The following is a 16,755-nucleotide window of genomic DNA, read 5'->3' on the forward strand; positions in this document are numbered from 1 at the left end:
CTGACGCTACTATGCGCCCCGGCTGTATCTAGGCTAACGGCTAACATGCTAACTATTATTTTTATGTCACTAGTCACTTGAAACAAATTTAGGACGATAGGAGACAGGTTGAAATAAACCAAAATTTCCCTTTAAGTTTCACTTTCACTGCAGGGGCAATGAATAACTGAGTGGTACATATATTCCAACAGCGCTTCTTATGACCTGTTCAGCTTCAAAAATAGAAAATCAAAAGGCAGCAGCTGATGAATCATGGCCGGCTGACACAGATAAATGAATGTGTGGGAAACCCTGCTTCTAGACTTAATCCACTGATTTACAGACGTCTCTTTCACAATGATATCTATGTGAAAAAGTCTTTTCGGGAGAAAGAAAAGATAAGCATGCAGTATTAAAGTGTTTACACTCTCAAATACTAGAAAACAGACTGATCCCCTGGGACAGGGTGTGAGCCACACACCCCTGCTGTAACACTACTATGTGCTTCAATTTACGGCATGCTGCATATTAATAGCAACTGATATGACAAAACAGTCTTGATAAAATGCTTTCCCATACTGTCCAGCCCAGTGGAAGGGCACCGTGGCACGGACCAGAGAGAAAACAGGAGTAAACAGGACTAACTGGGGGCGTATTGGCTGAAGTAAATGTCCTGAGTCTTAAAACGCTGAGGATCAACTATTTTAATGAAGACTTTTGTGATCTAGTTTCTGAGCCTCTTGAGTTTACCCAGAACCACTCAGGGGGGAGGCTGTCAGCTCACAGGTCAGAAACAGTCCTGTAGAGATCACTGACAATGATCTCTACAGTTAGTGATGTCCTGGTTTCCTCCAACACTCAGGACCGAAGCCAAAGGCCTTTGATTTACTGTAATCCCTCTTTCTTATGATGGATGTGCTTAAAAATGTGGTCGTTCTCTCAAAACATTGTAAAAGAGAAGACCACAGTCAAATCACTGGTGCGAGGATCCAGAAGCACTGAGAGGAATAACACCCCCCCGCTGCTGCCGCCCAACAGAAACTCTTCAGCTGTTGCAGTTTAAACAAACTGGAGCATTTGAGCTCTTCCAAGCAAACTCTGCTATGCTTCATTCCTGTGGCTTCTCCTCTGTCAGCAAGAGATAAAACACTTAGTTCCAGTGCACAAAAATCTACGGCATTGTGACGTCCCATGGACCTGTAGGTGCTCTGTGGCACGGAGCCTTATCTCCAGATACCAGCTGACATCTCAGTTTGTATTGTCAAGTTAAAGCTTGTCAGCCCTCTGCTTACAGCCTTTAATGCTGTTGGTAATAAGGAGCTGTGATTTCAGTTTATCCCTTTCATTTTCTATGTTTTTATTCTTTGTTTGTTTGAGGGCTTTTTGCCTTTTTTTTTATTAGATAGGACAGCCAAAGATAGACAGGCTGATCCCCACTGCCTAGGACCGATGCTGGGGGTATAAGAAAGTAAAGCAGTACAGTAATGTATTACTTTTAGCAGTAACAAAGTAATATCATGCGTTACCAACAGGATTCAGGTAATATTATTACAATTATAATGTAAAGTAACGCGTTACTATCCGTAATAAACTGTTCATTGTTTTCATTTTTCATTTATCCACACCGCTCCACTTCCACCAGTTCAACACCAGTAAAAACATCCCCCGATGGTTGTTGTGTGTGTCAGACAAAGTTAGCACCTAGCTAGCTGGTAAACAAAGTGGAGCATTTAAAGAGCCAGATATTTCTCAAGAGCTGGTGGAGACCAAAAGAGAGGAAAAAGGACAGTGAGAGTAAGACTTGTGCAATAGCCCAGTTCTACCAGTTTTTATCAGTTTATTCAATTGTGCTGTTTTTTATGTGTATGACAAGTAGCTTTTTTCTTTTTAATTTGAATGTATGAAAGATTGTAAGGCAGAATCTGCCTCTTCCGAATTCTAGATTCATATCAATTCCGAATATTTGAAACAGTTTCAATGCTCATTTTCCGCAGCATCAACACACAGATACCAGCTTTTTCGCTCTCTCTTTATAGTAACGTCAGCTGCGGCCATTCTGCTGTTCTCAAGAAAAGAAAAGTTGTTGTTGTTATGTTATAACCTTTTTGTATTTATCATATAATGAAAATGTAAAACTGTATGCCCTCCAACATCAGTTTTTTCCCGGGTATCAAAAGTGGTATTGAATATCAATAACTTTCAGGGTTATTCGAGTATCATGACGATACTGCGCTTTTTTTATATCACTAAAAATAAAGTATCTTTGGGTTCTGGACTCACAAAACAAGTAATCTAAGGACATCATTTTGGGATCTGGGAGTTTATGGAAAGCATTTTATAGACTTAACAATGAATTAAAAAAAAAATCGTGATTCAATAATGAAAAATAAGACAGTTGCAGCTCCGATAATTTTCTTTGTCTTTTGCCCTGAACCTAGATTTCAAGTACTTGTTGCTGTTATGTGCTTTGTGACATTTGCAGCTGTGTACACAATATTTGGAGGATTTTGTACAAAGTTTTTTGGCATCAACATCTGTGAGTCTCACCAGTTTGTAGTCTTTGTGCAGTTTGTTGTACTGGAACATGTTGCAGAGGACAGTCGAGGCCGCTCTGGCAGCTTTCAGACTCCCGGAGCTAAAGCAAGACACAGTGACTGATGGTTAGAGACAAAAACAAACAAAAAGAACTAACAAGGAGGAAATACCACAGCATAAACAGAGGGGAGAAGTCCAGTGATAAACACTCTAAAATGACCTGCAAATTTGCCAGAGGTTATTTTTTTGTGTCAGAGGGGAGAGCAGTAACAGCTCCAGAACACTTGAAGTCATTAACACCAAACAGAGGTCACAGTTTGCAAAGTGAAGGAATGTAGGAGCTAAAAAATATTAACCAATTACAAGCAGCAACATATGAAATGTTTTGTTACATTCAATAAAATATTACTGGCGAGTTAATAACTTCTACTCCCCCTGCATTCTGAAGCAGCAGCTCTGTTTTCTCACTGTGCGACACTGATATCTGAGGATGACAGAAGGCAGTCCTACCTGCTATCATGGGATGTCTTGATGCCCATCAGTTTCTGCAGGCCGTTGAAGTATGAGATGTCACGGGCTGCCAAGGAGCTGCAGGTGACCAGGTGATTGAGGGCTCCACAGATGTTGACCACCACTTCACTAGATGGAGTTTTCTGATGGCCGTCACTGGGCAGCTTGGACACCAGAACATTCACCATGTTCTTAGCTGCAGGGACAAAGAGAGTGGTTGGCTCTCTTTTAAGACTGTTTGTAAATAATGCAAGAGTGCCCTCTGGACGCTTCGGTAGATAAAACATAAAGTTTCCTCCAGGGTGCCCTTCAAATGGAGAAAACCAGATGTAATACCATATGCGCTACCCTATATGCTAGAAAACTTTCTGCAGCTGTTACCTTCTTATTTTTTTGCCCTTGCCTATCTGACAGTGTCTGCCACTGCTCTGACCTTTGCAAGATCAGCCTCTGTCGATTTGGTGTTTCAAAGCTCGTTCATACAGCAATCTTTCACAAAAGGACAAAAGGATCAACATAGTGTTAGATATCCAACACAGCCCTCTGTTCCTTTATAACACTCAGCATTTGGGAAGACCAATTAACTTTTAATTTTGTATTCGACTTGAAAAGAGGAAGCTAACCGACCTTTAACCAAGCCTCGCCCTTTTGTGATCTGTCGGAGTAAGCATGAAGCCCACACTGTAACTAACTGCTTCCCTTCACTGGTTCCTGTACAGCAGGGTCGCTCTTTGTTTCACTGTTATAATCATTAAAAAGCAAAAGCAGCATGTGTATACATTCTATTCTGCTATATCTTCAGTAGCTAGCTAGCTAACCCTACACTTTTCAGGGTTTGATTTTGGTTTTGGAACAGGGAGGAAACGTATATCTTTTTCCAACCTCTCCAGGTAACGAGTATCATTAATACACGACGTGCCCCAGGCACAACATTTAGATCCAAATCCACAACACCAGCCTGCAAATGAAGGAAATCTGAAACAACTGCATTAGAGTCAATGGAGCACAGCTGTGTTGTTGTCGGAGCCTGGTCTGAGCTGGTCCGATGCTACGCTATGATTAGCCAGTCTGGGTCCAAGGACGGGACTTAGTGAAGGGTCAATTATACTGTTAACTTTGTATTTGACAAGGAAAGTGGAAGCTAATTAGCCTTGCTAACTTAGTACTGATTGTCTCCAGGCGGTATTTATCGTTTACGGTTCAACATTATACATGGAAACACACTGGAGTGTTTTGTTCTTTTACCGCCTCAGCCCAGTGCACCATACTCATATCACGACACAGAGTTACATATAAAGTCACCAAGGAATCTATGGAGTGCTTGTAGGACTAAGCAACGTCAGCCTCCTAACTGATAAACTGCCTCTGTAGCTGCTGGAACTTAAGTGTAATTATGAGCTATTGTTAGTGTCTCACACACACACACACACACACACACACAGTTTCCATAGTTTGCATCTCACCGATGTGGTCTTTGTTGGTGCCGTGTCTGGCCAGATTCCTCAGCAGGCCAGTCAGAGGCCTCAGCTCCATGTCACTGTTGGTGTCCAACAGATCCAGCAGCGTGGGCAGCATCCTCTCCTGCTCGATCACCACATTACTCATCACTGACGACCACTGATGAGAGGGGCAGAGAAACATGAGCATGCACTGAGTTCTGTTCAATTGTGTGCTATTGTTGGTATAACTGCTGAGGAATCAAACTCCAAAGCAACAAAAAAATCAGTTAATTTTGGAATATACATGCACATTTCATATTCTTATAACTTATGAGATCTTACTCTGGCGTCTCCTGCAGTGATATTTTGCAGGGCTCCGATGGCAGCCTCGCGGCTGGTGGAGCTGCAGTCGCTGTTCTGCAGAACAAGCTTGTACAGCCCCACCACATGAGGGTGCCACAGCCACTCAGCACCCTTAGGTTGTCGCGACACCTCCGACAGTATGGACAGAGTCTGGTTGCGCTGTCGTGGAGGAGAAGAAAGACAGAGAAAGAACACTTCCATTTATTGTACAGTAGCAACACAACTGTGAGATTTTTCATTATATTTTACTCACATCAGTTTTCTGATACAATTTATTCTCTTGTTTCAGCTTTTATCCGTTGTAGCTAACTAACTAAGCTAATGTTAGCTCCATTAGTTGGCTGGAACAACTGTCTGACTTATTTAATGTTTCAACTGAGTCAGTCGGGGTCTTAAATATGCACTTGATGGCTACATACATGATATTGTGCTTGAAGGTTTGATGCTAAATCTACATGTCCCTGGCAGAAACTAGTCAGCCTCCTCATCAGCTGCTGACTCATGTTCAGCTTTGTACTTGTATTGCAGTGTACAGCTACTTAGTCCTGGTATTATAAGATCAGGCAAAATATACTTATGTCATTCTAACACGACGTAGCTTACATATTTGGACAAAAGGCTGAGGTTAGATTTAAAGAGACAGTTCACCCCAAAATACATATTTTTGGTCTTAACCTGAAGTGCTATTTATCAGTCTAAACTGTTTTGGTGTGAGCAGCAGAGTGTTGGCTTTCTCTCTGATACAATGGAACTAGATGGCACTCAGCTTGTGGTGCTCAAAGAGCCAAAAAATACATTAAATCAAGAGCAATGTCACTTTCCAGAAATCATGACCCAGTTACTCAAGATAATCCACAGACCTTGTTGTGAGCAGTTTCATATGGGAACTATTTTCTCTCTACTGAACTACACCTGCCAACTGTATCACTGCACAGAAGGAAGTGTGCATCTACTCATGGACGAGAGGCTCGTGAAGAGATGTAAACGCCTCAGCTGAGCTGTAACATTAGCCAGGGCAGTGGTGCTGGGTGAGCTAGCCGTGGACGCACACTTCCTTCCTACAGTGTTAAGGTGCGGACACATCAAACCAAAATCAAAGAACTAGTGGCGATGAAATCCAACTGTTGCGTCATCTACGTCGCCTCATGTCGCCCTGTGTCAGTTGCATTTGAACACACTACACGGACTACATCCGACGGCCAAGTAGCACGTACGTTCTGCGCCTGCGTGTGAGGAAATAACGCAAAAAGGGAAAATGGAAGTCCGAGGAATGCATGAGATAAACAAAGTAGCGGAGTGAGAGAGTGGTACATCCTGTCAGCCGAGGGGTTTCCTATCTGTGCAGCCGAGCACCGCAGCACCTCCACGGACTATTACATCCAGACGGTCCCGTGTTTCCTCCGCAGGCTCCACTTCACTCAGCTGCCCGATAAACCCGCTGCTTCTTCCCACTTTAACCTGAATAACAAACCAGGGCTCGGTGCTCCAGTTGGATCCAAACAGAGAGCAGGGGCTAACTGGCTGTGCTTCCGGTCATGCTGTGGCTAACACTCCGCTAGCCTCCCAGCTAGCCCCGGCTTGTTATTCAGGTTAAAGTGGGAAGAAGCAGTGGGTCTGTCAGGCAGCTGAGTGAAGTGGAGCCTGAGGAGGAAGCACCGGTTTCACTACAGGCAGGTTCACTCGCTACAGGGGCGAGGAAATAAAACCTGAACAGCCAATCGCACTGATCTCTCTCACCGACAAGCTCCACCGCCAATTCAACATGCTCAATCAGTCGAAAAGCCGCAGATGCCAAAGTGCCGACAGTGCGGGACACACCGCAAAAACTAGGGAGACAGACGCTCACCGACGGCCCGACTTTGGCTGATGGCCGACCGTCGGCCTTGTGTGTCAGGGGCTTTACAGTTGGTGGGTGTAGTTTGGTACAAAGAAAATAGTTCCTACATGAAACTGCTCACAACAAAGTCTGTGGATTATCTTGAGTAACCGGGTCGTGATTTCTGAAAAGAGACATTAATGTTGACTTTTTCCAAACGTCTTTTTTGCCGCTCTGAGCACCACAAACTGAGTGCCATCTAGTTATCTCTACGACCGATTATTTCTAACACTCTGCAACTCACACCAAAACAATCTAGACAGATAAACAGCACTACAAGTAAGAAGAGTAATATGTACTTTTCATTTTGAAGTGAACTGTTTCATAAAGCTTGCTTTTGACTTCGACCATTAGCAGATAAACACACAAACACACTGTTTAATCCACTGCTTTCACTTTTGCTCTTGTGTTATTGGTTGAAGAAAGGCTTAAAAAGACACCGCCCTCCAAACTCTTTAAATGCAGAGTAGGCTATCACTCTTAGCACAGCCCCATTCACACTGCTTTACTGCATGGGGGAAATACAAAGCTTGACATGGTTGCAGTGCCACTTACTGTTGCTAAGCTATGGTTACTGCTCAGAGGAGGGGTTTAACACACAGTCAGTGCGGCCATTGGCTTTAAAGATGTTTTGTCATGGACCAAAGACAGATCGAGGGAAAAACTCCAACCAGAACAATAAGGTTTCCTTCTTTGGAGACGCTGAATATTCATACCAAGTTTCACAGCAGTCCAGCCAGGAGTTGTCAAGATATCTCCTGACTGAAGCGTTAGCTAGATGAACACACAGACGGACAGACCAGTATCCTCAGGCTTCACTAAGCAGGATAAAAATCCTCCCTGTTCACCCTCCATGTAACCTGGATAATGATCTGCTCTGAGCGAGGATATCTCACATGGAAAAAAACAGGTTATATATAGTTAAAGAGGTCGTTTTCTCCTCACTCTGAGGTGACTATGAGATCATACATGCAACAGTGGGCCTGAGGTTTACTCTCCATGAGCCTCTACTGCTCCCTATTGAAATGAGTAATGTGATCTGCTGGTTGTGTGTGTTGTATTGGAAGCTGATCCTCCCCGTGGACCTGAGGCCACTTCTAGAGTTTCTATCTGCTGGGCCACTTATTATCTGGCCATTACTGGGATACCTGCTTGATGTCAGCACCTGACTTTTTGAGGCTCCATAACGGAGATATCTTTAAAATCACTTGTACAAAAATGACTCAGTAACATGACAATGTAATGCTGAATGCATCATGATAATGGATCTGATAATGATGGCGCACCTGTGAGGTAAGATGCATGAATAATGTGGTCCGAAGTTGATCTGGCTGCATCATTTATACCAGACGGGCAGTTATATGACCTGGATACATGCAACCTGTATACAATGCAGGCAGCTCCCCAGTGGCAAAATCAGATGGTCCCCTGATATGTTAACAATGAGTATGTTACTGAGCCTGCGCCAGATGAAAAACACTGGCTGACAGCTTTTTGCTAAGCAGCAGGAATAGCAGTGACAGCGCACCAAGTGAATGAGAGCATGACAGCTTTATGCCTCACAGAGGGACGTGATGGGTGTGGCTGCCGCAGACGAGCTCGCAGGCTGACACAATATCCAACATGTTTCTGATTATATAAACTTTGGATCTAGAATGTGGATACGCATAAATAAAAATAAAGAGATACATAAAGACAGTGGCATCCTCGAAAGGTGGCGGGAGGGCAAGACCATCCAGATGCAGCTGCTGGCCTGCCAGCTCCCCTCGCAAAAATAATTGAAAATAATTGGAGGACTCAATCAATGTACTCATTCAAATTAAAGCAGTATATTTGTCTTTTTAAGGAAAAGGACAACCAGACTACTTGAAGAACTATACATCGCCTAACATACAGATATGTAACGCATTAAAACAGGATCGTTGTGGAACTCAGAATGTTAACCATACTAGTATTTGAGCCTGTCTACACGTGGTAATATCATGCGTCTTTGGTGATCTGATCACACGTGGACAGCTCTCAGACTGTCTGTTCACATCTGACCTCAGAATGCATCTCAGGTGACGACTTGTAACCTGACCTCACATAGCCGCTCTACACGCAAAGAGACGTGTGAATCATTTCTGTTTGCAAAGACCAAATGTGTTGTTGTTTTTAACTGGCAACAGGTTTATCAAGCTATTCGCACACATCCGCTGTGAGGGTCCAAAGACAAAGAGGGATGTTATGTGCTGTGAAGCCCTCTGAGGCAAACTGTGATTTATGATATTGGGCTTTATAAATAAAATTGAATTGAACATACAGCCTTTACTATTTAAAATGAGTAAAATCTTTTGACAGCCCCTCTGCGCCTCTCTCTCTCTGTTCATCATGAGACAAGTGCCACTAGAAGACTAGCATCACACTGTTATCATTACGCAATGGTTATTTAATGAAAGACTAATGAAAGTGAATTTGCTGGGACCTTTTAACAGCTGCTGCTGCTGATAGCTCGTGCTAACCTGGCAGACTTTTAAGGGCCTGTGTCCACACAGTGTTCTTTCTCAGCACCTGCAACTTTTTAAAATTGTTTCCAATGAGTAGAGAGCGTATGTAGCCGCCTCGAGAAAAAGAGCCATGCCCAGCGTCTTTTTTCAGAGCATTGCCCCTTTTTCGTTCGGCCACTCTGAGCATTTTCAAAAATCCTTTAGCGAGGCTACTGTCACAACAAAGACAGAAGAGTCCGTCTGTGGGAGCAGATCGACCGGCAGATATTGGATGTTGCTGGCGAGTGTTGTGCTTTCATCACCATGCGTGTTGTAGCTTGTTGATAACTGTGTAGTCAACCCTTTGTTAATGTAGCATTGTGTGAGCAACCAAGCTAACGGTGATGTCAAGATATTGCTGTCAAAGAAACAAAACCCACGTGCAGCGCATCAATAACACAAAGCGCTGGGAGTGTTTTTGTCTGAAGAGCTGGGATGATGGGCTCCGTGGCGCCCTGCCACCGCTTTTCTGCTGAGGAAAAACATGATGTAGGCCCTAACTGACCAATCACATCGAGTAGAGTTTCTCCAGAGATAGTGCTTCAGCTCTGCATCTGTGTAACTGTACCAGCAAAAGTTTTCTTATCTGGTCAGGTGAGGACATCAGGTGACTAGGTGGAGGCCATGGACACATTAGCCGTCACACTGCTCAAAGAATATGGCCATATGTGGCCCAGCAGACCACCTCTGACTGTGGTCTGAGCGATCGGATCACAATGCGTCTTGATGGTCTCTCACACCTTTATTTAGAGCTGTCCACTTGTGATCGGATCACCTGACATTCATGTTAAAACCAGGTATAAACAAGCTTATTATAGTTAGTATGTCAGTATGCTATTCATAACATAAGAGTCCTTATAGTATACAGAACATGTTAGTTAACTGTTGTCTCTGACACACTTGCAGACACAGAGCAACATTAGCATTAGCTTGGAGTCGTGTTTCCGGTGTGTAATTCTGCAAGCGTGACTTTTACCTCATTGTTTTTCTTGTTATACAGAGTAAAACAGCCGATGGCATCACTTTCCTTGGAGGCAGAGGCTCTCGTTTGGCCCTCCAGACGGAGTCGGACTGAGGGAGGAAGCTCCGTGTACAGCTGGTAGGACAGATTCCTCATCACACACAATGAATTCTCCAAACCCTGAACATAAAGACAGACAGAGAGGAGATGAATGAGGGTTTGACAAGAGGAGGGCTGTGGTGGACAACTAAGTAACCTGAGTAGATGCTGACACATGTCAGCTGGTAGAATAAACCTGTAAGCTCTGATCATATGAAATCTGATGTCCTCTAATGTGTAACAGGTCACTGAGGCGTAGACACATCTTCCTGCTGTCACTATAGGTTTGTCAACCTCAAACCAACACAGCATTATGAGGACTTTTTAATATTAAACATGGCAGTAAGCAACACATTGGGGACGTCAGGATCTGGATTTAATCTCCTTGTACCGAGGACATCCCCTATGGAATATTCGTCAAGTCAGATGCAGGAAGGATTCATGTTGACGTCTAATGGAAGCAGTGTGTTTATCAATCATCTGCCAGCTGGTTAAAGATTTATCAACATGTCTGCAAAGTAATTTTGGTCTCCGCTCCTAACCAAAGTCAACGCTTGGTGAAACGTGCCAAACCACAACGAGCGAAGAAGAATGTAAGCAGAACGGTCTGTAACAAGTCATGCAGGTCCCTGGACCTCGTAATGAGCCACAGAAAGTATGAAGCATTGAGAGATAAAGAATTGAGTAACAAGCTAACATTCCTTAGCTGTACGCATTCCAAGTGGAGCTGCGAGCTGAAGAAACAACCCACATGTAGCACGTTTAAAGAATACTGGTGGTGATATTCTGTTTTTCAGTTACGACAAAAAGTGAAATGACCCAAACCCAAGTGGTTAAAGTCTGATATATCGTCTTTCTCTGTGCCTTTAAACACATCTATTAGCCACACTGTTGCACTGAGTGACATGTTCCTTAATTACCATGAACACACAAACTAGTTTATTCTGACTCAATCCCACCAACACGGTCCTGTTGCTTTCAATGATCACTATCGCAGTGGTTCCCAATTGGTGGGTCGCCGGTCCATTCTGAATGGACATCAAGCAGGATTGTAAATTAGCACCAGCTACCGGCCAAATCTTGATAACATATGCAAGTGGCTGCTAAATTTACTTCAGTCATTAACCTAAAAAACAATGATAATCTGATGAGTGGCTGGTAGACTTTGGAATCCACTAGCCACAGTGGCAGGTGGACAAAAAAGTTAATTTCCAATCCTGACCTCAAGTGACTTGCAAACGTGTCAAGTTTGTAAAAAACATTTTATTTGACAAGAGTTTTTATTTTGAGGTTTGACTTTTCCTGCTGTAGAGTGAGTGACTAACGGACAGCTACTTGACAGAGACAGCAAACTAGCTCGACGACATGGCCAAATGTAAGCCTGACGCAGAATATATTAAATTGTGTGGACCTTGAACTAATGACTACAGACAAATCTGGACCCCATGGCTGGACCAGCCCTGCTCTCTCTGTTTATTAGACCACAAATGAGAAAAGATTAGCAAACTAGCCACCCCTCAGTCCCTCCGCCTCACTCCCCGCCACTGTGGACTGCTTCCCTTGAGGAGTGCAGGCAGCAGCTTGCGTAGCGGCTCAAACCCCAGAGCTGTTTTGCGCTGAACATGTCCTACTTGGCTAAATCACATTGTGCCTGCAGCACTGGCTGGGTCTGGGCTGCTGTGGCTGCTGACCGTGGGTCAGTCTTGTAAGCTGCTGCCCGCTCTCCTTCTGGTGAGGTGGTCTGTAGCGGCGGGGAGTGAGGCGGAGACACACTGTGATTCGAGAGTCTAGATAACGTTAGCTGCATAAACATGAACTTAAAGCCACAACTGTGAACCTTTGACTCCAGTTAGCAGGCTAAACTGTTAGCAACATTTCCTCTCCTTCTCTGAAACACTTGAAAAATACAGTGTGACACATTTAGTAGCTACAGCTGTCATTTTTAATGGGTCAGATATATTTATTAAACGTTTAGGTTACTATCTGTTTGGGCTCGTCAGGTTGTCAATATTTTAGGACTTGGATCGGGATCTCACAACACAGTGGTGGTTTTGGTCTTGGGTTATGGGATTTGTTGACAGTTAGAAAAATGTAGAGAAACACAGGCCTCTACCTTAAACTTGAATACATAAGATGCAGTCAAGTCTTTAATTTTTCTGTCTTTATTTTGGTGGTTAGTGTTCGTAGCTACTGATGTTCAAAGGGCCTGCCAGTGTGATGAGCTGTAGCCATTATGACCACAGTGATTTTCAGATCAGACGTTGTTATTTAGAGTATATAAAAATGTCACAGGTGATTACAGTGCAGGTCAGACTCACCTTGTCATCTGCCCTGTCCTCTTGTTGAATGTAGGACACCAAAGAGTCCACCAGGCCTCGCATGTCTCTCATCTTCTGTCTCGTCCTCTCGTTCACTGAACTCAGGTTCCTTCACACACAGATAGAGATATTTAAATCCACGCTAGATTATCAGAACGCACAAAATTTATGAAGCTCTCTTAAGCCCCTTCAGTAGCACCATCACCACTATGGAAAAATCAGGTATTTTTGGAGCTCACATGTTCTTTTATCTCTGTCAGGACATTCCTCAGAGACTCAGACATTGCTTTACAAGGTGCAACCTGAAGGTAACTTCAGTTCCATGCCATGGGAATGAAGACTTAGGTTTATACGATCTCTTATGTGATCAAATCCAATCTAATCTAAGTTGAGATAACAGCAGCACTTGAAATTTATGCTACGAGTGCGTGAAAGCAGCATTCTGTAAAGTCAGCGTAAAAAGATCATCCATGTAAATGTACCTGTGAGTGATGTGCTTTAATGGATAAAGGACTGGTTCATTAAATCACGCTGGTGTTTTGTTTCCAATAGACGCAACAAAGTGCTGCCCTTATTCTTAAAAGGTAACTTGGGCCTTTTTCAACCTGGACCATATTTTTCAATGTTTTTGTGTCTAGGCTACTGATGTGAACCACATTTATTGAAGCTGGTCCAGTGCTGAGAGAGAGGGCTGCAGCTGGCAGCAGCACAAAGCCTGCAATGTATCCAGATGGGGCAACTGTGCACCGTCACTGCACGGTCATTGAAAGTGGTGTTTTTGTCGCTGAGGGGCTCAGATTGTTATTGTAAGTGTCTGAAGTCTCTTTATCTTTCACATGATCTTATCTGTTTCTTAATGTGTCTAAGTCTCACTCAAACAGAAGTCTCATCCTGAAATCTCCTGAAATGAGATGTAGCTGAAAGCACAAGTGAGAGGGAACAGTGTGCTGTGTTGGAGTATAGAATGCTTAGCTTAGTGTTATCTAAAATATATTAATGTGGATAAGGCCTCTGAATAACAGACACATACCCTGGCACCAAAAAGCATCCAAAAGAATGACCAGTCCACCACTTCACATTGACTAGTAGGTGTCACGCATCACAGAGATTTGGTTTGGGAGTATGATTGTTAATCTTTAATCCGTGCCAGCAGCAGGTCTCAAGACATGGCAGTGCCAGTTGATTGCTCAGTCGGTTGGTTCATGCCTTTAGTGCAGACTGAAATGTCTCAACAGCTACTGGATGGCTTATCATGAAATATAGCAGATGAATCCTAATGACTTTGGCGCTCTCTCGACTTAAACTCTTGTGCCACTAGCTGGTTGACGTTTCTGGTTCGGAGTAAAATCTCTCCACAACTTTGGATGGACAGCCATGAAATTTGGAACAAATGTTCACGCCCCCTCAGGATGAACTGAAATAACTTCAGTCAGTCAAACCTCTGACCTTTTATCTAGCGTCATCACATAAAAACGTCGAGTTGTCCAATACCTGCACAACTAATGACTTTCCCATCAGCGTCAGCAGTAACATACAATTAACATACGTTCTGGCTTTTCTTTGTAATAATCTTACTGCTTGTTTTAGAGCTGTACATTTTTATTCTGTATTTTTGTTCTATGTTGTCTGTCTGTAACTTATGTTGCTGCCTGTCTCGGCCAGGACACACGAGGTTTTTTTAGTTAAATAAAGGTTAAATAAATAAATAAAATCTGTGTTTAACAGAGGTGCAGGGTAATGTGTTGAGCTGCCTGTTCTGTGGAGTCACCTGAGGCAGCCGCTGGTGTTGTAGAAGATGTCTCTCTCAGATGGGCTCAGTGGGAAGTTGCTGCACAGAGGAACCAGCACCTTCTCTGTCAGCTCTGGTAAAGCTTCTTTAGACAGTTTATCCTTCAGGTTGTCTCTGGAGGACAGATTCCACAGGACGCCTGCAGCCACAACAAACAGGTTTTTATTCTGCTGTCTGAATAACTGGGTAATACAACAATAATATATAAATAATAAAGATATGACAGTAACGACACCTGGATTATGTGACTAAACAACAGGTAAATATCAGTGCTTGGACAAAAGCAGGGGACAAACCAGCCTGAAAGCAAAGACCATGACTACCTGTGATGGTCTTTCGAAGCTCCTCGTCAGGTTTGCTCAGGATGCTGACGAGACGCGTCACTCCACCGGCATCTATGAGCGCCGCCTTGTTGTCAGCGTTCTCGTAGATGAGGTTCCGTGTGGCGCCAGTGGCGTAACGCTGCACATCTAAGTTGTCACTGGAGAAAAGCTGAACGAGAGCTGGAACGCCATGCAGAGCACGGACCTGAGGAAGAGGGAGGAACACCATACATGGTAAATACACACATATGGAGGAGAGGTGCTGGTGAGGAACACATGACAGACTAAATGAAAAGAATAATGGACAATTAAATAGATAAAGAAGCACATATAGCAAATAAGAGAAATGCGACCAAACAGAACAAAGTTACACGTTACCTGGTTCTTGGCATCGTTGCTATGGTAACACTGGTGTTGGATGTACGCAGCTCCAAGAACTTGCAAGGCAGTGTCTGACTCAGAGAGATATCTGACAGCTGTGGCCATGTCCAGACTCTGTATACTACACACACACACACACACACACAAATAAATAATAAGTAAAATCAATAAATAAAGATAAATGAATGGATAACGCTTCTCACTTTTCCAGTGGGTCGTTGCTGTGTATCGATGCTCCGTCCAACACATCCACTCCTTTGCCGACACTCCTCAAACTGCGAAGCGAGGCCGCCCGCTGGAGGGAGGCTTGGTACTGCCCTGTGCCCACGACATGGTTGCCTCTGGACACATGCTGCTGCCACTGTGTCCCCCAGCCATCCCCTGCCATGGGGACCCCTCTGCTAGTCCCGACCCAGCCCTCCTGGCCGAAGCCAGTGCTCTGCTGCTGGTAGTGCTGCTGTCGGTTGGCGATGCGGCTGATGGTGCGGTGGGAGGGGCCTTTGTAGGTGTACTGATACGGCAGCTCCTCCTCCTGCCAGAAGTGTCTATCCTGGGCCAGCGTCCCACTGAGGCTGCGCCTTAGGGTGCCGGGGGCCGGCACAGGGATCGGGCAGGAAGTGGTCTCTGGAGGAACCAACACAGTGAGAGGAAGTGCCTCCTGGTCTGTTTGGCACAGTGACTTGGAGCGTCTGCTTCTCCTGTGTGTCTGGGAGGACTGGAAGCTGCTGTGGGCTACGCTGGCTCCTCTTTGGCTCATCTTGGAACTGGTTTCCACTGCAGAGCGAGAGGAGAAACCAGAGGAGCGGAGGGGCGCTGTGGGCACCTGCAGAGTGGGCGGTGTGGGCAGAAGTAAAAGGTTAGCAGACACAAATACCTTTTCTGAATTTATGATCTAAAAAGGCAAATCTCAATATAACTTCCTCACCAGTGCAAGAAATAATTATAGAGAAGAGCTTACTGTACAGGCAGGGAAACAAAACTATCACTGGTATCTGGTACAGCTTTACACGGTGCTTGGACAGTGCTTAAGACTTGGGAAACTGTACCGGACAGCAAAAAGGTTCCACTGCTCTTTCACCTCTCCTTCATTAAAGGCTGGCTACTGTACGCTACAGGAAGCTCCCTGCAGCCTCTGCATTGTTAGACGGGCCAGATAAAAGCAGCAGACAAACGTCCTGTTTATATTTTTTTTCCCGTCTTTGCATTGTTCTGAACTCGGTCAGCAGTGGTAGACAATTAGACCTCAGAGGAAACGTGATTCATACACAACACTGGCTCAGTGCTGTCCAGTGTGCTTGACTCACAGGTCTCCAGTTAAGAATGAATAGTGATGAATGCTGCTGTACTCTGTTTACAGGAAAAAGTTACATTTTAAATTGCTATAGTTAAAGTTAGTTAAACTTTGGTTTTATTTTTTAAAGTTTTGTCTCAGTTTTGACATCTTGGAACAAACGGAAATTTGTATAAATGGGAGCAAAAGACATGAAATGTGACTCAGACATGTTGTAAACAAGCCATCAGTCTATCCAGATTATCAAAACCACTTTATCTGAAGGTAAAACTCAAAGAGAGAAGTTGCTGATAATCCCTCATTGCACAGGAAACCTTCAGGAAACCGGCACTCACAATGCAGCCCAGTAGGTCAAAGTTGAAACCA

The 16,755-nt window shown here is 44.0% G+C and overlaps 1 protein-coding gene across 1 annotated transcript in view; it reads right to left on the reverse strand.

Moving 5' to 3' along the window:
• The window catches only part of LOC126398725 (plakophilin-3-like), a 44,943-nt gene that overhangs the window by 8,467 nt on the left and 19,721 nt on the right, over positions 1-16,755 (reverse strand). The window contains exons 3-12 of the mRNA XM_050058322.1: positions 15,302-15,921; positions 15,096-15,219; positions 14,718-14,922; positions 14,374-14,533; positions 12,606-12,714; positions 10,204-10,368; positions 4,806-4,985; positions 4,488-4,641; positions 3,025-3,220; positions 2,527-2,614 (exon numbers count right to left, since the gene is read on the reverse strand). Coding sequence (XP_049914279.1) covers positions 2,527-2,614; positions 3,025-3,220; positions 4,488-4,641; positions 4,806-4,985; positions 10,204-10,368; positions 12,606-12,714; positions 14,374-14,533; positions 14,718-14,922; positions 15,096-15,219; positions 15,302-15,921 — 2,001 coding nt within the window. The remainder of the gene's footprint in view (positions 1-2,526; positions 2,615-3,024; positions 3,221-4,487; positions 4,642-4,805; positions 4,986-10,203; positions 10,369-12,605; positions 12,715-14,373; positions 14,534-14,717; positions 14,923-15,095; positions 15,220-15,301; positions 15,922-16,755) is intronic.

This window comes from Epinephelus moara, chromosome 1 (assembly GCF_006386435.1).
Source record: "Epinephelus moara isolate mb chromosome 1, YSFRI_EMoa_1.0, whole genome shotgun sequence".
Taxonomy (NCBI): domain Eukaryota; kingdom Metazoa; phylum Chordata; class Actinopteri; order Perciformes; family Serranidae; genus Epinephelus; species Epinephelus moara.